This window comes from Ochotona princeps, chromosome 1 (genome assembly GCF_030435755.1).
Source record: "Ochotona princeps isolate mOchPri1 chromosome 1, mOchPri1.hap1, whole genome shotgun sequence".
Taxonomy (NCBI): domain Eukaryota; kingdom Metazoa; phylum Chordata; class Mammalia; order Lagomorpha; family Ochotonidae; genus Ochotona; species Ochotona princeps.
In genome coordinates, this window is record NC_080832.1 from 95,837,201 (window position 1) to 95,861,454 (window position 24,254).

General features: G+C 36.4%; 1 protein-coding gene across 1 annotated transcript in view; it reads right to left on the bottom strand.

The window, feature by feature from the left end:
• The window catches only part of MLIP (muscular LMNA interacting protein), a 260,649-nt gene that overhangs the window by 98,165 nt on the left and 138,230 nt on the right, over positions 1-24,254 (bottom strand). The window contains exons 4-5 of the mRNA XM_058662063.1: positions 13,122-14,696; positions 2,509-2,580 (exon numbers count right to left, since the gene is read on the bottom strand). Of these exons, the coding sequence (XP_058518046.1) occupies positions 2,509-2,580; positions 13,122-14,696 (1,647 nt within the window). The remainder of the gene's footprint in view (positions 1-2,508; positions 2,581-13,121; positions 14,697-24,254) is intronic.

Consider the following 24,254-nt stretch of genomic DNA (forward strand, 5'->3'; position numbering starts at 1 on the left):
CTCTGTTGTTTCCTTGCTGAGTTACTGTCTCATTGATCTCTCCATTGAGGTTAGTACAGTGTTAAGGTCCCCCACTATTATTGTATTGGAGTCTGTTTCTCTCTTTAAATCCATTAACTTTTGTTTCACATAGCTAGGTGCCTTGGCATTAGATGCATATACATTTCTTATCATGATTTGTTATGTGGGGTCCTTCTTAATCTCTGTAAATGCTTTTCGTGTTGATGTCTATCTTATTTGATATATGCACCAGCTCATGTTTCCTTTACACACATCTTTGTTGATGAGATATGTCTCATGTAGGCAGCAGATAGATGGGGCCTGTGTTTTTATCTAGTCCACCAATCTGTTTTCTGAATGATGAATTTAAGCCACTTACATTCAGGGTTAATGATTTGGTCAGTTTAGCATCGGGTTTCTTACAGCTTCATTTACGTTTGTACCATGGTTTTACTGAAATGGTCTCCACATCTGCCTTGTACTTGGTAGGTATTCTTGTTTTCCTCTGTAGCACATCTTTAAGCAACATTTCAAAATGTGATTCTAGCTTCTTCTTAATTATATTCTTCAATATAGAATAGAATGTAATATAAAGTACCCACTTTTGTGTATGCTTTGGCCTGAGAAAGAATTGCTGAAAAATCTATGATTTTATTTATATGTCTTGGTTCTGTCTTTCTAGCAATCCATTGGATGCACCCTCACCCAGTATCAAGAGGCACAGCATTGCCTTACCCCTTAATTGTAGTATTCTGTATTTTATTGAGGTGATTTAAAAAAAAATCTTCTGTGACTGAATATATTCCAGAATGTTGATTCTTTCCTAAATATATCAGTTTCTGACAAGTATGATTCTAATTTTGCTAATTCAGATTTTTACATTTTTCATTTCAAAGTCATGATAAAGATGAATTATAAAGCAGATGGGTGAAAAGGAGTAAATTGTTATAATTATTTTGCAAACAAAACACTGAAAGAAATAATTCATGACATATTATTGAAAATTTAAATAAATTTATAATATTTAGGAAAGATTTTTGTTACTTTAAAAGCCTTACAAAGTAAAAATCATTATTGAGGAATACATAACATGGGAAATTCAGAAGAAAACAGAATTATTATATAATATAGAAAAAAAAGTCACATCATATGACCTTTGAGTAACACCACTATTTATGATGCAAAAACAATTTACTTTGACCAAGAGACAGTTGGCCATAAACAGTGAGATAAGGGGCACCTGGGACATGCTGCGTCACACTTTCTCCTGAAACCTCCTGAAAACAATGTATCGGACCGCAATCACCTTTTAACAATCTATTTTAAAAATGGAAATTCAGTACAGAATCCAGAGGGGGGAAAAATATTTTTCTATAGACTTATGACCATCCAATTCGAAATACTTAGATTTATAGAACAAAGATAATCATGTGTAGGTATATGGAGATTATTGTTAGAGATGCAAACTATAAGAGAAGCTCTCTACTTATCTTCGCCTATATTCTACTCAGAATCTGTCACTAAGAATTTCTACTTTTTATACCAGAGATCAAAGATGTTATTCTCCAGAATGTGTTAAAGTACAAAGAATAGGTTCATAAACCACAGATAAAAATACTACCTGCCTTATAAACATTAGTATTTGACAAATGATAGTAATTGCACTTGAAAACCTGTAAGTATACAAAAAACTGAATCTTAATGTACTAAGATTTAAGTTGCCTAAATAAATCACCATAAAAAATAATATATAAAATTAATAGTTTCACAGACTTGGTGATTAATTTTAAAGTGATTCTGATATGAATACTTTATTTGGATTTCATTTAAACATTGGTAATATCCATTCTAAATAAGGGGCTTTAATTTAATCTACCTAAGATGAAATATTCTGTAATGTTATGCTCAGTAAATTCTAACAGCACAGCATAATTTCCCTGGAACCATATAATTCAGCTGAGTCATTAATAATAGTCTCAATCCTTCTCCCTATTCATGGGAGTGTGATCAGCGACTGCAAAGAATTGATGAAGACATTATCCTATGATAGGACTATGACACAAAGATAGCATTCAATTGAAGTATCTGAGTATCAGTACAATACTTATATTGTGGTACAAGCCGCTCTTAAAAACAGTCTTACCTATCAATAAGCAAGGTTGCTCAGATATGACCCCAATCTCATATCAACACTTTTTACCAATACAAGGAAAGGCAGAAGTTATGAAGCACAGAAGTTGTTTACAATTATGCAGCACATGGGTCTATTTAAGTTGGAAAGCTGCTTGACAGCTGACAAGACCTCTCTACTCATTAATCAACCTCACATGGTAAGTCAATGGTCTCTCCAGTTATATTCAAAAAGATTCTCTCATAACTCAGGGCACTAATTATTAAATGAAGGCAGAACCTCAAGGCATAAATTGCATCAACAGAAATTTTAGCAGAAAACATAATGCAAACAACATTGGCAACATAAGCTTCTGTCTTCTTTGAGTCAACACTGACCTTCTGTTCCAAAAGCAATGTGTTTGTAGGAATTGCTGCAAAAGCCTTGTAGCTTGACTTGATCTTGTATTGCTAGAATAGGTAACCAAAAAGCAAAGGTGGAGTTGAAAAGGAGGAAGAAAATAGCACAATTTTAGACAGTTGTTTACCAAGTTAGATGATACGTTATCAAAAGGAGAATAATCATTGTGCTTGAACAACCTGTTTCTGAGAGGAAATATTAGCTCGTTATGTTGATATTTTATTAGAATGAAAAGCAAAGAAATGTCACAGCAAGACATAAAGCCTAGAGATTACAGGCAATGGTTTGCACTCATTTTCATACCTTAAAATTGCCCATTTCTAATAAAATTACATATAAATCTCTCATTACCAACTTTCTCTTGTTGGAATTTGATTCTATAAATGAGTGAAGCTGAGCTTTTGGTTTGATCTTCCAGGTATGTATTTCTTGTTTATAACAGCACAATTAACAACCATTAAGCCAATAAATTTAATCAAGATCTTGACGTGATCTTTCCTATCACCCATTTTATCAGAGTATAAAAACTTAGCATCAGCCTATTAACAAGCAGAAATGCAGTCAATAACTGGAATATAAGTGATATCATCGCTTTGGCTCCATAATGGAAAATCAAACAGTATGAGTCTTAAGCTCTGTGCAGTACCCACGTTGTAGCCTGTGACGTCTGAGACATGACTCCTGCTAAGTACAATTTCTGGGTGAATCTAATTTTAGATTCATTTTTAGAAATCTTATCCTCCCTTGTACTTTAATGAATACTGTAGTGTTATTGAAGCCAACAACAAAGCTTTCTATGTTTCATCCAAAACACAAAGTACCAAAGATCAGTTTTATCAAGTAGTAGGGGAGGAAGATGATCATGAGGAAACTGTAGAAATAAGGATGAAATGTATAATCAAAAGCTCAGTTTTGATACAGCTCTGTATGTCAAGCAGCTTCAATGAGTTCAAGGTCCCTACCTCCTCAAACGTGCCTGTCTTAAGCAGCTTCCCCACAGGCCAGGAGCCAGTAGGGAACATGTCACAAAGCTTACAGGATGGCTTAGTAATTTGGAAAATAAACCAAAGGTTTCATGGAAGGCAAGGTAGTCAAATAAAATCAAATCTTAAGTGATAATTATTTTTTTCACATAGTGATAATTAAAGACACCTTTCTTCAACCAGTGTGATGAAAGCTTCCACATGCATTTACCTTAGAAAATCATTGAAATAGAGAAAAATCAAAGTGCCAAACCTAGAGGAAAACATCAGTGTCCAGCTTGAAACGGGAAATATTCTCTTTGTATTTTTCTCTGTCTATTGTGTTGGGTAGATTAAAGTATATTAGCAACCCAAAGCCTGAATGTCAGCATGAAACACAGAAAGCTGCCATCAGGTGAAACAGAAAGTCAACCAATAACATCACACTATTAACACATGTTTGCTTACTTGCATGTGCTCACAAATTCACATGCACTACATGCAGACATACACATGTGCAAAGGGTATTCAAAAAGTTGATGCATCCTAAAAAATTATGCATGAAAATTTTTGCACCACATTGAGCTTATACTTTAAATCCATTTTTCATGAACCTTCTGCAGTCCTCTCATACAGACATGAACATGCTTGCATAAGCATACACTCAACAATACATTGAATACGGTCTCAGAAAGTACACACTTTTCTCCTAGAAGTGTTTGCTAATTTTCTTCCTTCTCTTCTCAAGAAAGATTTTCCTCCCTACTACAAAGAAAAGCTGTGTGGCCTTCTGCAAGTCTATCAACTCTTATGGATCCTGCACTCTTGATGCCTACATAAGTGACAATTACAGAAGGCTGTCAATTCCTTTAAGCTCTAACATTCTACATTGAGTGCACTGCTTTGGTCTGAAAACAATACATTTGCATGTTTTGAAGCTGAAAATGAATGGAAAATTAAATGCTATCTCTTAATGGGCATTTACTAATAAGAAAACTCTATAACTGCGTCATTGAAATTTATTGAAATCCTATAACAAAATAGTTCTTGAGAAAAGCAGAGGTCAAATAGCTAGTCCAAGACCACACAATCCAATGCCCATTTTCCTCCATAAAATGGAATGCTATGCTTTTATACAAAGAATGGGTAAATAGACCACTAACACAGAATCAAACACATTGTTCACACAATATGAATGATTTTTTCCAAATATTTCATTATAATAGTAACCATCAGTTTCCTGCTAATACAAAGACTGGGAGGCAGCTTTGATTTGTGAAGTACTTGGGTCTCTGATATTCATTCACTCCCATGGGAGACCCGGAGGGAGAGTGCTAACAGTGGCTTTGTGCAGCCCTGCAGTCCCAACTGCGGCAGGCATGTTGGGAGTGAACCAATGGAGGGAAGCTATTTGTATACAGACAGATGGATAGACATAAATAAATGCATATACATACATGCATGTATGTGTGCAGATGTTATTTTCTGAAGAAATTAAATAAATGAAATTTGAAAAAATCATGATGACCTAAGGTACCACTTAAAAAGCTTTCTGTGAAATATCTCATTCGACTATCACAACAAATTTCTTAGGCAGACACCAAACTGTTTTATATATGGAAACTGAGTTGCACAGTGCTTAGGAAACTGAGTCGCACAGTGCTTAGTGACATGTCTGAAGTCACCAACTATTAAATCACGGCTGAGATTTGGTCACAGGCACTCAAGTTCAACTGGGCACTTAACTACACACATCTTTGCATCCTAATTCAGCACATGTAATCATGGTGTTTGTACTCCTATCCTCAGCTTCTCTAAACAACAGAGGTGTAGAAGGCTATACAGAAAGAGATCGTGTCACTGCAAACAAAGCCATGGTATCTTGGAACCAGAAGTCAAACTAAATGTCATGTGGTTCAATTCTCTCATCTGAGACATGAGTTTCTCTTTTCTTCTCTTCAGTAGCTGCAAGCACGTCATGTACCTCCAAAGCACCCTCAAAGCTAATTAGAAAAATCTCCGTCATATTAAACCACAATATGCTTCTTGCTAACTTACTCAACTGTTCCTATTTCTCTCCCGTTATACTCATTACTCATGCTAAGGGTTCTCTTCTGTATGATAGTTAAATTGCCACCTTTACCAACCCCTGACATTTAAATGAATATTTAGAATATACTCTTTACTCTGTCAATATCCCTTTAAATTTGAAAAGGTATGCATTTAACTAGATGTGCTTTTTTTTAGATGTGCTTTTAACACAAGAACATTATCTTTGCCTACAGGAAACTGACAATCAGCAAAATTAATGGAATGAAGACACTAATCATTAGTATATCTCCTTAGTTTTGTGGAGAGTTTAAAATACACAGGAGAGGAGGTTGGAGTCATTTCAAATTGTTTAATCATGCTGAGTATGCTTAAAATGTCTGATCCTTTCATCTTGTTAACCATTGCTAACAAACCTCACCCTGGAATTAGCCTGTGATTATACGGAGGTTTTTATTGTTGTTTTTCTTAACCCTTCTCTTTCCTAAAGCTGAATTTTAGGTCCTATTTCCATCTAATGCCACCAGACTAAATCTGACCTCCCATTATAAACTATGAATTTAATAAATTTATATTATTTCATATACTTTTGCTAGGGATTTAGATTGCAACTTAATTCAAACCATATACAAAAGAAAGGGAGCTCTTACAACCAGATTCTTTCAATTCTTAATCCATTCTGTAAATCCATTTGGATACAGCAGTTCAACTACTTAATAATTCAATAAACATTTTTTGAGTATCTACTATACGACATGTACTGTTCCTCAAGTAATCAGATCATTTTCAATCTCAAAATCATTCTTGTCTAGAGAAAAATGGCTCAAGTTCTTGGGCTCCTATGCCACCACATGGATGATCTCTCTGTGTCTTTCTCCTTTCTCTCTCTCTCTCTCTCTCTCTCTCTCCCTCTCCTTCCCTCCCTCCCTCCCTCCTTCCCTCTCCTCTATCTGTAAATCTGCCTTTCAAATAAAAAATGAATAAATCTTCAAAAAAATGCATGCTTGTTTTCCTTAAAGGTATGTTTGTGATCCACTGTCTTTCCTCTGGATTCTCTTAATAAAATATAAATACATTCTATGCAAATATGAAGTTTTAAAATTTTAGCTTGGAACATAGTTCCTTTTTACTATTGCAAAGTTTCTAGACACTAAACCAAATTCTATTTTCTCCCTTTGCAGCTTAAAATTATGAATAGGACTAGGCAAAGCAATTCACGTAATTTGAGTACAGGCTAGAACCACTATCGGCTAGAATAGACTAGAAAAGGCAGGAAGAATGCAGTGGTAGCTACTGTGTCTCTCTAATTCATAAGATATGCTTTCAGGTAACACTCAAGAAATATTTTTGAGATATTCATTAATATTTCTAGGCAAGGTTTTAGGTTAGAAAGACAAAATAGTATACTACATTCAAATTTACCATACTTAATCCTTTCTGTAGGACATGCTAGGTACTTCAACATACATTCTCAATGTAAAGGGAAGGTCAGCAAGAATATATTTTCTTCAGAAAATACTGCCCACCACTACCTTAGCACTACCAAAGTGAACTATGCTAGGCTTCCTTAATTGGAGAAATTGCATGTATGGTTATATTTTAAGTGAACGTGAATGGAAAAGCCTGGAACATAAAGGGCAGAATTTTAAAAAAAATCTGATGAAGAGCTTCACTTTACTTGATTTCTGGAAACATCTATGAGCAGAGACAAGAGGAATACTCTTACCTTGTACATATCCCTGACAACAGCCATTTATGGGATATTTCCCAGACATCCCTTTGCATCAGGTTGGTGGGCACAACACACTCTATAATGACTGGTAAAAGGTAAAAGGGATGGTGGAGTGGCAGATTGACTTGCCTGCTAAAAGCTGGGTGCAGATCATGGACTGACAGAAGAAATGAGGAGGGTCTATTGAGAAAAACTTCCCTCTTTGCTCCCAGCGCCTCTCCATTCCCAGGATTTTTGTTTTTTTTCTTTCTAGTACCCTGAAAGCATATTTGCATCTTTCAATTGAAGTGTTTGTCCATTCTAATATGCCTGTTAATTTTTTTAATAAGTTATTTCCCCCTTTAATTTAAATACCTAACAATTGTTAGAGAAAATGTTTAGCAGATATTTGTTGAGTTGAAGTCCTTAATAGAAGATTACAATACGCAAAAAAGAAAAAATAAAAGTTTTAGTTCTTCATCTATTGTTCAAGACTTAGACAAACCTGATTGCTTAGCATTCCTCCCCCACCACGCAAGCATGTTTTGATGAAGCTTCTAAAGTCATCTTCCTTCTAATGAGAACCTGCAAGACTTGAGCATATAGCATTAGATACCTTTTTGATTTCTTTAGCAAAAAAATTTTAGTGATATTGCAAACACACACACATTAAAACATACAGAGTCAGGATACCCAAGTATGAGCCATTATTAAGAGCAGTTCAGAGAGGCTAGCAGAAGAGAAGGGAAATAAGACACTGAAGTGGTTAGTGCAGAGATGAATGAATTAATACAGAGAATGGAGTGACAGTGAAAGTGGATGGCACAGGCACTAACCTCACTAAACCGCTTTTCAGAATGGGCAGAACAAAAGACAGCACAAGACAATGAAAAAGAAACACAAAGCTGTCTAAGTCTGGTTTCAGCTGTTTAATCACGTAATACCTCTAGTGATGACTGGATCTTTATTAGCCTCCCTATGAGATCCATGTGGAAATGTTATCTTCACCTCTTCTATAACCTGCCACAGTTTCCATCCTGTCACTTGCCCAGACTTCTTTCATGGCTTCCAAGGTGTTTCTACCTCCCCTCAGCCTCTTGAAGTCTATTCTTAACATAAGAGCAGTGAACAAGATTGTGCTGCTCCTTACGTAAATGATGCTCTAAGTAAAACCAAGGCTTAAGGCAGTGACTTAAAGGATCCAGTTCTCAGTTGCAAGCCCTCTGACAACCTCAATATCCTGTCACACACTTTACTATATCCACACTGCTCCCAAACCTGGTATTGTAGCTATTAACTGCTGTCTATCTTCAAGAGACTTTCCTCACTGCACTCTCCAAAGAATATTGACTTCTCATATTTTAGATGTTACCTTCCCAAAGAAACATATCATCAAACATGAACTTGCAACAAAAATCTCTTCCTTTTGGTGTTTACCTGGTTGATCACACCTTTTTCCCATAGTCTTTAGATCCTCCAATTTATACTACAGACATGATATTACTATTAATAATCTACCTATTGAGAAATTAATTGTGATTGCTTCTCTTCCATCATACAATAGGAAATCTCTTTGAGTAGGCATATTCACATGCTTTACGTGCTACAATACACTCACACCTTTGAAAGGCACATATTAGGTAATACATACACACATATATGTATATAAAATGGATTATCTCTCTGAGATATGTTTTAGCTCATTGAAGCATTCTACATTGCTCATTTCTGAAGTTACATGTGGTTCTACAGAAAGGGAGGATAAACAGACTTCTGCCATTGAGTTTTTTGGTATAACAAATATATGGAAATGAGAGGTTTAGAAACAAAACAGCAGCTACAAAAGTCCGTGAAATGTGAAATAACTACCAACTTATTCCATTAACCAACTACAAATAGCAAACCATATGAGGTTTTCATGGAATGGACACCCCAGTTTTCACTTAGAACACCCTGATTACTTACAGGACAAAATTTTAAACTTTCATAAGTGGAGGAAAAATATGTTGAGAACCCAAACACAACTTCATAGGTGAATTTTGTGGTGTCCATTATTTCCCAAGAGAAAACAATGTCTGGAATAATCAGGAATATTTTCATTCAATCCAGGATCATAATTATAGTAAAAAACTGATATTTTTGAGTGTTTAATTATTTGAAAGAGACAGAAATTGTGGGAGATGTTTTCATCTGCTGGTTCATTCTCGTCAACAAAACTGGGGGGTGGGCCAGACCAAAGCCTGCCACAGGGGTTGCAGTAATGCAGACATCTGTTATCACCTACTTCTTCCCAGAGTGATCATTAGCTAGAAATTGCTACTAGAGATGCAGCCAGGATTTCAGCGCAAGAATTTCAATATGGGTTGCTGACATCCAAGTAGTATTTTAACTACTGGATTAAAATTAAATCTGAAATTAACATATCTATACCATAGCACTCTAAAAAGTTCATGCAAAAACAATTAAATGTAAGTTCATTTTGATGCAAAAAAAATAGTTCCATGCATAGTTTTTCATTATTATATACTTTCTGTGAACTCTTTGAAAACCTCTCATATTTCTGACTAATGCAAAGAGATTCAGAACTAAAAGACTGCATCCTTGAAAAAGAAACATTGAACGCATTTTATATCTGAATTTAGCTCAGTGTATTCTAGTTATTCCATTTTGTTTCAATATCAAAAGACAGGAGAGCCAAGACTTTGAACTACTATCCTTCATTCCTTCCTGTTTCAACTAGCTGGCTGGCTGTATTCTAGAACCCCTATCCTTCTGAGACTTGGGAGTAAGTTAACCACTCCAAATCTGAGGTTCTCTGATTACAAAAAGAGCCCAGTAGTCAGATTAATACCACATTGGATAAAACAAGGCAAGAAACACCCCAAGATATCAGATAAATTCTTTGGTATTGTGAAGCTTTTAGTTCTTCCTGTGTTTATACAAGATAATCTCATCAACTCAAATGAAACTAGTCACATGTAAGAACAGAGCTAATAGTTATCTACTTCAGCGTCAATTTTTAAATTTCATACTCATATTTCCTGAAAAATGAATTTTAAAATTTACTTCAAAAATGTAAGTGGAGTGCCTGGTGTCATGGCACAGTAAGTTAAACTCTGCCTTTGATGCCAAGATGCCCAGGTGAAAGCTGGTAGGTATCATGGCTGCTCCAGTTCTCATCCAGCACACTGCTTATGGCCTGGGAAATCAGCAGAGAACGGTTCATACCCCTGGACCTGAGCCAGATGGAATCTGTCTCTCTCTCTCTCTCTCTCAGTGTGTGTGTATGTTTGTCCTTCTCTCAGCAACTCAACCTTTCAAATAAAAACAAATAAATCTTTAAAAAAAAAACACTAGGTGGATTTTATCTGCAGAAATAACATAACCAAAAGCAAGGAAAAAATAAATATGAAAAAAAAGCATGCCTCAGGAAGCAACTATTTTGGCAGAAACCATTATAAATCATATATCTGGTAAGTAACTTCTATTCAAATAAATAGATTAATATTTTATTTCAAGGTGAGTTACAATAATTCTGATTGTTAGGATTATCAAATGTATTCCGCAATACTATAACCTTGAAAGGAGAAAAAAAAATGCTATAAATGGAAAGGAGCCAGGTAAAACTAGGTCATCAACAAACAGGCCTTTAATTTATCAAAAGCCCTCCTAGGTTCTGTCTGTCCAACTGTCAGACCGTATCCAGAGCAACACAAACCGAGGACCAAGCACAGTGAGCACTACAAACAGAAACACTATGGAAGCTTCTGGACTAAAATCATTTTCTATTTCTATTTTATAGAAATAATTTAAGGTCATGGCATCAAGGTTTCAGAAATGATTGCTAGTAAATTCAAGAAACAGTAATAATTAGATGGCCAAGTTTTTACAAATGCACAGCAAATAAATTTCAAAATCAAACCAAGTAATGATCAAACCAAGTCATTTTGCCTAAACTACAAGTTTTAAAATTAGAACCATAAAAAATCCATTTTGTTCATCTCATTTGTTTCAAATGTTTAAAACACAAGGAATACATTTTGAGAATGCAGTCCTTCTTTTTTAAAGAAGCATATATTTTGAGTAACCCAAATATAATCTAAATTAGGAATTCTGATCATTATTCCATAACAATGATTTCCTTCATGAGACTTCTGATGTTAGACTAGCTTGGTAATTAATATGAGTTATTAGATTGCAGCAATAGATCACAATAAAGAATATGGCTTCAAGAATTACCAGATTTAAATTAATATGAATGTCTATTTTGTGCCAGATATGTGAGCTGGGTAAGTAATTCACTGAAATTCAGTATCTTGACATATATAAAAGCAGAATAACAATATTGTTAATATCACATGGGAATAAAACTTAACTAATGTGATCCATTTTCATTAACTTTTAACTATTTTGTAACTACTAACATAATTCTTGGCTAGCAGAAATTATTCTATAATGTAACTATAATTATCTTTATTATTATTACTATACGAATATAAGACCAATCTTCTTATAACTCCAATGTAGTCATTTGGGATAATCTGTTGTTTTTCATTTCTGAAATATTAACTCCTTTCTTCTTCATTAACCTAAATCCTAATCATTTCCAGCAGGCCTGATATTTATAACAACTTCCCTCACTAACCATATCCCATAATAATCTTCCTCTTACATTGCACAGAGTTAACAGCTACCTTATTTTTAATTTGAATTACACAATGTTAATTTTGGCTTATACCTGCTTCCTCTACTGCATTATAACCCTACATAGTTTCTCCAACTGAGTGCACACATTTTTCCTCTGCTAAGTAACACTGATTTTTTTATGACAGAATGTTATTTCTTCTCTTTTTAAAACCATATAAAAATGGGCCAGCTTATCTCTCCAACCTTTCACTCCTCATCCAATACACGAAGAAGTTAAACAAGCTCTCCATGGCAGAATGCTATACTACTTCAATCCACAGAACTGAAAATTTCCATCCCTCCTTATGCAACCACTTTCATAATCTTAATTTTAGCTGTAAAATTCTGAGCACATAAGCTACACACTTCAAATTATTTTACAGTTCTTGGGAAGTGGGCATGACCTCAGATATGTTGCACCTGAGCAACTGTGGCATCATCCTGCTTATATCAAAATACCATTGTTTCACATACTTGTTCAGCAGCCTGCTAGAAACCAACATTTAAAGGTTAACAATTCTCCTCCCTTAATTCTACTCAGTCATTCCCAGCTTTTCACCATTTCTGCCTTTGATAGCTACTAGGCATTTAGTATTCACAAAAAATCATATATTTTTCATATAAGAGAATTTCTTGTTTGATTTTATCCTATACTTACAAAAGCCAAATTCATATTTGATACAGCGTATGCTATATGGAGTAATAAAGAAGTCAACTAGAAAAATAGGAAGAAATTAATAGTACCTTTGGCTAACTGCAGGCAAGAGAAATAAAAAATTTACAAACAGGCTTTACCATATTATCACTCTAGATATAAGCGAGTATTCCATTTTCTACTAATCTTGTCTACTATTCTGATAGTACAGCATATTTTGATGAATAATAGAATATCTGTCATTCATATTCTCAATTCTCAACTTGTTGCCTTTAATACCCTTGGCATCACAGATATAAGAAGTATTCTAGGGAGAATTACTAAAGCATAGGGTTCTGAAGAAATAAAAAGTCCCAGATTTTAATTCATCTCCACATTCAAATACACCACAGCCTAGCCACAACTTATACTCTCTCTACTTCTTTTAGGAACAAGGTGAATGTCATGGAAATGAGTTGTTTCCTAGAAAAACAAAAGATTCTTCCATAATTCAAACTACGCATGCACCATGCAACATGCAAAAAGTACCTTGGGTTTCTTATTTTCAGGGCCTGTTGCCATGGGCAATGTACACGGTGGCATCAGCTCCTTGGTTCTTGTTACAGAGATAGGAGGAGATGGGGCTGAAACAGGTGACCTGTGGCTGGGTATTGTGCTTTCACGCTTCCCAAGTCTTGAAGGCAAGGTATCACTGTCACAAGTTGGGTGCAGGGCTGAAGGGCTTAGCTGGAACGTCTGGGTGGGAAGATGAGTAGGAAGGGTAGGGGAGAACCCCAAGTTTGGAAGAGACACAGAGCTAGCACTGGAGAAGAGGGGTGAAGCAGAAGCAGAAATATTCGGCTCATGGCCAGACAGCTGAGATGATGTGCCTTTGGATCTGGTTATCAGATTTGAAAGAGTTGAAGAAGGAAGGAAACATTTCTCCGGCATGGGGAGTGTGGCACTCTGATTAACAGGAGGAGATACAGAAGACCGTAGAGAGGAGGGTAATGTAGAAGAGCACGAATAAATATTCTTGGGCTTTTCTGGACTTTTGAGGACATCATTCTGTTTGCCCTTTGCAGAGTAAAGAGAAGAACTTAGTGGGACAGGAGGAAGACCTGCAAAACTCGGTGTGTAGGTTTGTGGCAGGGAGGGCTTTGTATTAGTCTTTGATGATGTGAGTGAAGTTGCTTTCTCTGCATTCAAAGAGAAAGGGCTGCTACTAACAAGGCTTGTGGGAGAGAGGGAGGACTGCTGAGAAACAGGGAGAGTCCTGGAGGGAAAAGGTAGGGGGAAAGATTGCTGAGTCAGCTCGGAAACTGGATGACTCCCTTGATCTGGAGATCCAGATCTGAGAGAACAACTGGAGAGAGACTTTTTAGGCATAGGTGGAGTTTGCTTTGCTTTTTGATCCAGTGTGAGTGTGGAAGAGGCCAGGGAGTTTAGAGAGAATGTGGGGCAGGATGCAGGTGATGAAGGTCTGTGAGATGGGTTTGACTTGAGAATGGCTGTGAGAAGGGAAAGCCGAGAGGGCACTGGAGACTTCACCCCTGACCTTGAAAGATTTCCACTAGATGACATCTGGCTACAGAGAGTGGAAGAAGAGCCATGGAAAGAGGTGGTAAATTGTTTTGGACTCGGAGAGAGTGAATGTGTGACAATACGGACAGGGATATACAAGGCAGAATGCGGTTTCAGAGAAGCACCACAGGATGTTGCAGGAGAAGGGGCTCTTGGACTTTCTCTGGGACTACGGGCATGGGAGGCTGAAGCTGCCGACTTCTTCAGAACTTCAGACATCAGTCCAGGTTCCTGGTGTGCAGCAGTTGGGCTGGATACATAAGAACCTGAGAGCTGAGTGGAATGGGGAAATGGTAAGGTCGAGGAGGTGCCCTTCGATGCAGAAAAGTCTGAGGAGTGGCTGGTACTTTGAAAATACGTAGCCGTTTCTTCTACCAAGGCCCCACTGACATCCAGCCTCCTAGTGTGGAACTCCTCTAGGACAGAGGCTCCGTCGAGGTTAAGTGGGTCAGGTGGTGTTCTCTGATTAGTTGGAGAAACAAAGGAGAAAGCAGGTGGTGTACAGGCAAGCTGCTCAGAGGTAGTGGGAGAAGAAGTTAACTGGAGAAAAAAAGAAATAGATTGAAATAGCACATTATTTGTGAAATTATCAAAATATTGTTACTTGTACGATTCTGCAAGCTGTTCCGTAGTTTACTCAAAAATAACTTAAACCTCCATAGAAATGAAGAAAAATTTGTTTTGCTAATGAGATGCTAAAGTGAATTTGAAATAAGATCTAAACAAGCTGTGAAGTATTCATCTATGTATCACTTATTTTCCAAAGTAGAAAATCAATATAAATTATTTTGCATGCTTCCATTTGGAAACTAATCCATTGGCAACATCCAAACAGTTATCCTAATTTGGAATGGTGTGTTTAGAAAATATTTAAATCACCACCAGTATAAATTTTAAAATTCACTTTGTAAAATTAAATTGATTTTCTTTCATCCTTAGATGTTAGAATTGTGACTACAATCCTTAGAAAATGCAACATATCACAAGTGTTTAAAATCCAAAAACTTGGATTACTTACTCCTAAACACTGAACCTGAAAAAGTGCCCAGAATTAAAAAGATGAAAGACACAATATCAACAGAGTGGTAAATTGAGAGAGATAAAAATCCAAAATAGAGAGGGAAATTGAGCTTATCTTTCCCAATGACTTTTCCAGAATGAATATTTAGCATGAACATTTAATGAAATACCAAAATATTATTTCCTTTTATATGTAAATTAATATGCAACACAGATTCCACGTGCAACACAAAATTCTTGCCATAATGTTTGAATGCATTGACATGATCCAGAACACCAGAAAATTGACGATAATCAAAAATCGAGAAGAATGCAATCAAATTGTAAAAGGAAGCTTAACAATCCTCCCCCACAAGTTATATTTAGAAAAACTCAGCCTTCCCAGCATTTATGTAACTGATTCATGCAGTTATGGTTTATATTTGAATCTAAATAACACTAAGAAACTGGTATTTCAATCAATACAACAATGACAACATTTTATATGAATGCATTTAATCATGGACAGTCAAATTAGAATTTAGTGCTTAAAACAAATTCTCTCAAAGTCAATACTATATTAATGACTTTAGTTTTGTTTTACTATAAATGGAAGGTGTTGACTAAGTATTTGTGATTGATCACTCCTTTAGAAACAATGGAGCCGTGTCAAGCCTGTAAATTGTCTTGGGCATTGTTCATGATATCTATGCCTAGAATAGCTGCTAGGTATTTTTTGTGAATTTATAACAGCAGTCACAAAAAAAAAAAAACTGTATCCTTTTTACTAATGTTTCCAACTTACTCTGATGTATATTAAAAACTCATCCTGATTATCCACCAACTATCACTATATTCAGACAACGAATCTGGGACCCGGCACGATAGCGTAGTGATTAAAGTCCTCACCTTGAAAACGCCAGGATCCCATATGGTTGCCGGTTCTAATCCCGGCGGCCCTGCTTCCCACCTAGCTCCCTGCCTGTGGCCTGGGAAAGCAGTTGAGGGCAGCCCATTGCTGTGGGACCCTTCACCCGCATGGGAGACCCAGAAGAGCTCCTGGCTCCTGGCTTTAGATTGGCACAGCACCAGCCATTGCAGCCGCTTGGGGAGTGAACCATTGGACGAAAGATCTTCCTCTCTGTTTCTACTCATCTCTCTATATATCTGCCTTTCCAATAAAAATAAGTAAATCTTTTTTAAAAAGACAATGAATCTGTAATTTTGAGGGTCTCATTCAAAAATTGTTCCCCCCTCCAACTTCCTGAATGCTATCACTTCAAATTTGTAAATGTTCTACCACACAAATGATATTTACCAAATATAAACAATATATTATTCTGTTTTTAATCACTGATTGTTCAGGAAGTTCTAAGAAACAGATTATGAATAGTCTAAGAATATGTATTTTATATTAATTTACATAGGATTTATTTCCTAGTTAATCTGCTATTACTATTCTTAGTTTTTTTATTGTTATTATTACTCTCCACAACAGAGTTTTGTAGAAAGAGGCACTATTTTCTTCCTTTCCCTCCACTTTCCATCTCTTAATTTTCCCTCCTGTAATTTCTCCCATATTAAGAATTTACAATATATTCATTTCCAACTCAAAAATAGACCATCATGCTAACCTAATATTTATAAATATAAAAATATAACACCATATTTTCATAATTCCCAAAAATGACAGATTAGTTTTTAATAAAAAAAATATTTGTTTTCATTCTTCTCTCATTTATAAGTTAAAAATTAAAAAATTGACAATTTTATGTGGCAAGAAAAAAATTTTGCACCTGTCAAATCTCTGTCAAAGGATGAATGGATAAAGAAACCATAGTATATTTATTCTATGAAATACTAGAAAGCCATAAAAAAGAATGAAATTCTGTTATTTACAACAAAATCGTCCTAAATGCAGAGCATTATGCTAGTGAAATAAGCCCCAAAAGAACAAATATCATATGTTCTCTCTGATTTCAGACAGCTTGCATGCAAATGTATCAAGGTATACATAAATTCTCATAGATGAACTGCATGATAGAAACTAGAATATTAAGAAGATACATTGCACTACATGTCCCTAGTTCTGAATAAAAACAGGACTCCCAATGAAACATTAAAACATATCTTTACAGTATGACATTGGATTTTCTGCCTTTGCCTATACCTGCAATGCTATGATACATTTAAACAGCAGAAAGCTAAACTTGTAGCTGATATCAAGGGATTACACTAATATGTTAATTTAGGAGGAAAATGGCTGAATGGGAAAATGGGGAGACAAAAAGGGAAGTGGGAGGGAGGAACTCCTGTGTCTGTAAAATTATGTTATGGAAAATAATAAGTTAACAATAATTTTAAAGTGTTAAAAAAAAAAAAGAACTCATGGTCAGTAGCACAGAATCAGTCCTTCATCTGTTTCTACCTTGAAAATCTGTTCTGATGGTGCCAAACTTTTCCATTGACATCCAACAGTCATCCTGTCCCATTAATAATTCCTTCTGTTCTCTAGGCTTACTATTTGTTATGATTCCTCTTCCCTAGGACTGTTCTCTGTCTTCTCCCCTTTTCACTTCTCACATCTTTTGGCTATCAATACTGTAACTAAGATTTTCAAACCCCATTCCTTGATCCTCTTCAACACATATGTTCTCTAAAGCCATTCTTAGAACTCTTTCTAGAAAGACTCTCCTAAACTCTGGAATACATTCACAACAGTAAGAGAAGATGTTTGCAATGTGATATAAATTTCACCACATAGACTATCTTCATTATAAAAACCCACCCTCAGATCTACATAACAGAAATGATAAGTTACTTTACCTGGTAAACTCTCTTATGTTTTTTCTAGAAATTTTTAGTAATTTTGAGATTACCTGCTCCTGCATATACTCAATTTTTAAAAATGTGCCTGTGGGTTTCCAAATAAGTCTATGCAGATTCAGAGGAAGAGCACTACATGGGACCAATACCCAAAATACTCGAAACAGTATCTATCGGAGAATCAAGATGGTAGAATAGGGTAAGGACACATTTAACCAACTGGAGAAACATTAGCCAGTGTGAAGAAGAGAGGGTACATTCCAGGAAATAGGAGAGGACAGAACAACAGCACAGGGGTACCCAGCGGCTGACAGTCACAGGAAAGCAAACAGAACCACAGTGTAGTTTTGCAGTGACCAATAACCCAGCAGCATTTAGCACGTGGTGATCTGAATTGCAGAGGCAACCAGAACTCCACCAGCAACCAGGTTGGAAGGGACATTCACTGGGATATCAGGAGGTGAACCCAGAGAAGGAACTGCTCATCCTGCTAGTCTGTTTGATTTGACCAGGAACAGAGACAGAGCAACAGGTCCCAGATGGGTAGTGCTAGAACAGGGTCGATTTCACAGGCCACTCCACTCCCTAGATTTTAGTCAGGAACCATTTTGTTTAAGGAGGCAAAAGCTACGGAAAGGACTGTGGATGTACTGAGCTAGGGGTGAACTCATGTCTGGCTTGGTGAACTGCAACAATGCAGCATACTACAGGTACAACTCAAGACAGGTCTGGGTAGCCCTCAGACCTGATGGCCAGCACTCTAGTAGTAGCTCATCAGGTGCAATTTTGTACAGTGTGGCAAGGGTTTTAACACTGCAGGGATAACAGTGAACTGCACATGATCTGAGCTGGGAGCTATTCAGCTTAGTGCATTGCATTAGTCTCACAGGAAAATAATACCAATATGGCATCATACTGGTCAAAATAGGTTCATGTGGCCCTCAGACCTAACAGTCAACAAGTCCCTGCAAGATCACCACCAACAACAACCCAGCTATATAGGATACCTGGTGTCTCCCTATCCCTGGAAACTGCTCCAACCGGAAGTGGAAGAAAGTTTCTACAGACAATCGTGCAGCCTCAGCAAAATGGTGAGCGGGGATCTGGGGCTACAGAGATCATGATGGAAATCTAACATAAGAACCCAGACCTGGAACTCGCTGGAGGGAGTGGCACAAGTGACTGCAAAGAGCCATGTACCAACTGCAATAAGTAAACTCATACTGTAGACCTGTGGGTGACACAACTTAGAAACCTGTCTCAAGGAGAAGAATCTGCTAGCCAGAAGTACAATGACCAAGAGCAAAAGAAGAGACAAAGGCACAATGAATATTACTGAAGACTCCTCTGCAAGGGAACAAAACCCTTTGCCAAACTCAGGGTTAACTAAGGAAGACATCAAGAAAATGGGAGATACAGAATTCAAAACACTTGATAAAAACTTTTGATCAACAACAAGAAGCATGTAAAGCAGACATTCAAGGAATTTAAGGAATGTGTTGCACTGGAAATTAACAAATGAAAGCTGATATATCAGAAATGAAGAATACAGTGGAGCAAATTAAAAGTACAGTGGAAAGTCTCCAAAATAGAATTAAGGAGGCAGAAGAAAGGATCTCAAAATTAGATGATATTTCTTGTCACCAGGGGGAAACAAACAAAAAACCGGAAGCAGAGCTGGATCGTGCCAAAAAAAAGTATTCAAGAATTGAAAGACACTATTTAAAGGGCCTAAGAGTTATGGGAGTTCAGAAAGGTGCAGAAAAAGAAGCTGGGTTTACAAATATATTTAATGAAATAATAAGGGAAAATTTCCCTCATCTAGAGAAAGAATTGAGAAAAAACATCCAAGAGGGATATAGAACTGCCAACAGGGCTGACCAAAAGCAATCTTTACCAAGACACATGATCATCAAGCTCTCTTCAATCGAATATAAGGAAAAGATCCTTAAATGTGCACGTAAAAAAAAATCAATTGACATATAAAGGAATGCCAATTAAACTCATAGACCTTTCACAGGAAATTCTACAGGCCAGAAGAGAAAGGAGTTACATATTCCAGATTCTAAAAGCAAGAAATTTTTGGTCCAGGATAACGTACCCAGTAAACACTTCTTTGTCTTTGAAAATGAAACAAGATTCTTCCACAGTAAAGAAAAGATCAAAGAATTTGCCTCTTCCAAACCTGCCCTACAAAGGATACTTAAAGATGTTCTCCTGACAAAGAGGAATAGCACCCACCAAAACCAAAGGTGAAGAACATCCCAGTACAATAACAGCAGAAGACTAAATCAATAAACAACCCATTGCTAAATTGACATGACCAAATTACCGCCCATACATATTAACCCTGAATGTAAACAGCTTGAACTCATCAATCAAACGTCATAAGTTAGTAGACTAGATTTAAAAAACATATCTATTTGTTGCCTACAGGAGACATATCTCACCAACAAAAATCAGTGGAAACTATATCTCATGCATTTTGATTTTTTTGTTAGTTTCACCTCTTCAAAACACTTTCTTATTAAATTCTTCAGTGACTCACAAATCAGACAACAGCACCATTTTCTTCAAGAAGGTTGATTTTATTTTTCATTTCTTCAGCAACACATTAGTCATTTAGAAACAAATCATTTAACTTCATGGTGTTGTTAATTTCTTTTTTCTCCCTGTTGTTGATTTTGTTTTGTGGCTTTTCATTTAAGGGGATTATAGTAACTGTGTAATGAAGACTATCATATTCAGATGTGAGGCTCTAATTCAGTACGCATTTCTACTTCCAGACTAAAGATGGACTCCCAATGAAACTGTTTACTATATCTTGACAATAGGATACTGGACTCTCTGCCATTGTCCATGCGCACAAAGATGGACATATGACTATTTATGGAGAACTATACTTAGTAACAATATAGAGGAACCCAGTGAGAGGGGAGTAAATTGGGGAGGGGGTAAGGGAAATTCTGGGATCTATGAAACTATCATAAAATGATAATAAACTTTTTAAAAAGTGAAAAAAGCAGTATCTATCAGATTGGGATTTTATTTATACATTCTAGGATCTCAAAGACATACTCAGAAAAACAAAATTGAGCATATACAGGAGCTAATTTTAGAATTACAATACAGCCCTATAATGGAAAATGACAAAACTTTGATTCTCTACTATCCTTTATATTTCAATCATTACATTATGTCAGCTTGGCCTTCTAAAACTAGTACTAATAGGGTTTCTCTGATGTGTATTCACAACGCTACAGGGGAGATTATCAACCTTTCTTTCCTAAGCAAATCAAATATTCTTTCATGGTATTCCTACTTCAAGCTGCATCCTGTTTAACCTACAGACTGACCTTTTAAAATATGAACAGTATACATGTATGGTAAAGAATGTGGCAATGTTTTCTGTCCATCTATCATGAGTTAAAGATCTTTACTTTAAGATGCTGGCCCTCCTTTCTGGCCTCATTTGCCTGACCCTTTGCTACTTTTCATTGGATTTAGCAGTATTGTGGTCAACATCAGTCTCACCAATACTGTAACACTGAAATCACACTGGCTTTTTGCTGATCCAATTCTTAAATCTGTTCCACCAACTGCTATTATATTACTAGTTTCAATCAGTTAAATATGCACTTTAGACAAAAATAATATGGCCCCATTCTATGGTTGGGCATGACCATTGCACTAGACTTACATATATTACTGCACAAAGACAACAGCAAAGAATGGGCTAGCTTTTCCTGCACCTGTGAAGAGTGGACAGATTTTGCAAATTACATATGGATTGGGTGAGACACTGTGCTCTGGTATTTTCACAGATTCAAACTCTGTGATGACAGCTGACCCAAGGCCTTTCAAAGTGGTTATGCTTGTTCTGTTTTGTTCTTTCTTTTGATTTGAACTTTGGCTTCCTCTTCTGTTCTGTTATTCTAAATTCATATGTATTTAAATACGTTCTCCAGAAACCATTAACATACTACTTCCCCTATTCTGCTTAATAGATCTAAATTTCTTTTCTCCAAAACCAGATATTTTTAGGAAACCGAATTTCTTAGTCTTATCCTGTTTTCTTTTTTATAAGGAAATGTGATGACTTTTCACTGTTTAAAAGGTGAATTTTCCCTGTGTACCTTGAATCACAGCACTTCTTGCCCTCTTAGGGATCTCATTTTATTAATTATCTCCCAGAACATGTGTATTATCACTTTTCTTTTTTCACGAGCTCTCTCATCATAGCATAAGGTACAAACCCAATCAATCTTTAAAAGTATATAACAGTAAATATCTTTGTAGTGGATAGTGAAAAATCAAGAAAATTCTCTGTTCTTTGAAAATGCAAGTAAATGAAAGCCACCCTAGATGACTTGTATTTCGTCTGGTGAGACACTACCAATGCCTTACAAGACGCAGTGGCTTGTGATGGTGTAAGTCCAGCTAGTCCAAAGCCAAATCTAAGACCACAGCCCAACAGACAACTAACCATCCAGCAACCAAGTCAACAGGCAATCACAGACACTTAGGTAAGCCATAACAAAACCAGTCACATGTGATATCTGTACAATTACCTAGCTCAACATAACCCAAGCTGTTGAAGATTTTTGAGCTAAATAAATGGTGGTGTTGAAAACACTACATTTTGGCATTTTGTTTTTAAGGGCCAAAAGCTAACTGATCAGTCTTGTGCATATATGGATACCAAGATCTTCTGTATCATCTATTTCCCATGACTACATATCCATCTGGTATCTCCTCTGCCACCTTTGGAAAATATAATGCAATTCTGTGCAATGCAGTGGATTTCTTTACCTTTTGAAGCCAGTCGACCATAAAGTGACCTCCCAAAGGGTCAAGGTCTTGTATAATCCCCTCCTCTTGAATATGGATGGGGATGATAACATTTTATAACTATAGAAACTGACAAAGAACAAAGGGTCTTTAGATATAATTAAAAGCCCTGATCAGTTGGCTTTGTGTTAACTAAAAGGAATATTATCTTGTGTGGTATTGACCAAATCAAGTGAGTTTTTTTAAAAGAAAATCAAAATGTTAGAGACTCAAAGTTGGGCAGAATTTCTCTTGTACTATCTTCAAGAAATAAGCTTTCATGAATTCTTTCAGGAAATTAATTGTGTCAACAATATGAGTGAACATGGAAGAGGCACTTTCCATGGCCAAACCTCCAGAAAAACAAAACCTGACTGTCACAATAATCTCAGTCTTGTGAGATCCTGGACAAAGAACCTGATCCAGTCAGCCAAGATTTCTGAACTACAAAACCCAGCAGAAAATAAGCAGGTAATTTTTTTTCAAGCCACTAACTTGGTGCTAATCTAGTATATAATAAACAAGTTATACAGTTCACACTGGCTACTGCACAATTTGTCTCCGACTTTTCCATATTTTGATGACTTCTATTCATTTCCCTCATCTCCCTATCTCTTCTTCTTGAATCTTGGTACTTCCTTGCCTATTCCCAATATCTGCAAGGCCAAAAAAATTGTATTTGTCCTTCAGCTTTCAGGCCATACTTTATTGCAATTGTCCTTTCCTATTAGGTAATTAGGTCGTGGGAAGAATAGTACCTCCAACGTCTTATTCTTTCCTCACTTGCCCAGCTAGAGCAGAACTCAAGATCTGACAACAAACCAAGAGGTCATCTTCATTAAAGACTGAATAATCTTTCTGGCCAACTCACCACAGTAACTAAATTTCCCACACATATACCACATTCTCAGTGTTAGCCCACTCCGAGCAAGCAACAGCATTATTCAGGAAGTCAAGAAATTCTGTCAGCATCACAGCAGAGCTTGGGGTCTCCCACTGGCTCAGAAAAATAAACTAAATGTGTGCAATCTTACCAGGGAAGGTGACAAAGATAAGAGGAGGGACACATATACTCACCCTAAGCAAGAAAGGGAGTGGGAATGTGTCAGCGGGAAAATCACTAGAGAAAGGTGGTTTTAAAAATGAAATCACTTGCTTAGTGATATGTATGAATGAGGAAAGACACAGGTCTGAACTGCTGAAGTTAATTACTATGCCACACAGGCTTACCAAGAAGTGCTTCTCACCTATCGGTAGGAGGCACTTAAGAGTCTTCTAACTTTGACCATGTGCACATTACCTCCTGGCATCTTAGCTTCAGCATGTCATATTTTAGGAGCTGCTTGAAGCATTTCAAGCTAGTCCTCTTAGCAGTTAGCAGAGCCCAACTGGAAAATTTAATCCCTCAACTTTTTTTTAAGGTCTTCAACTTCTAAATTCCCC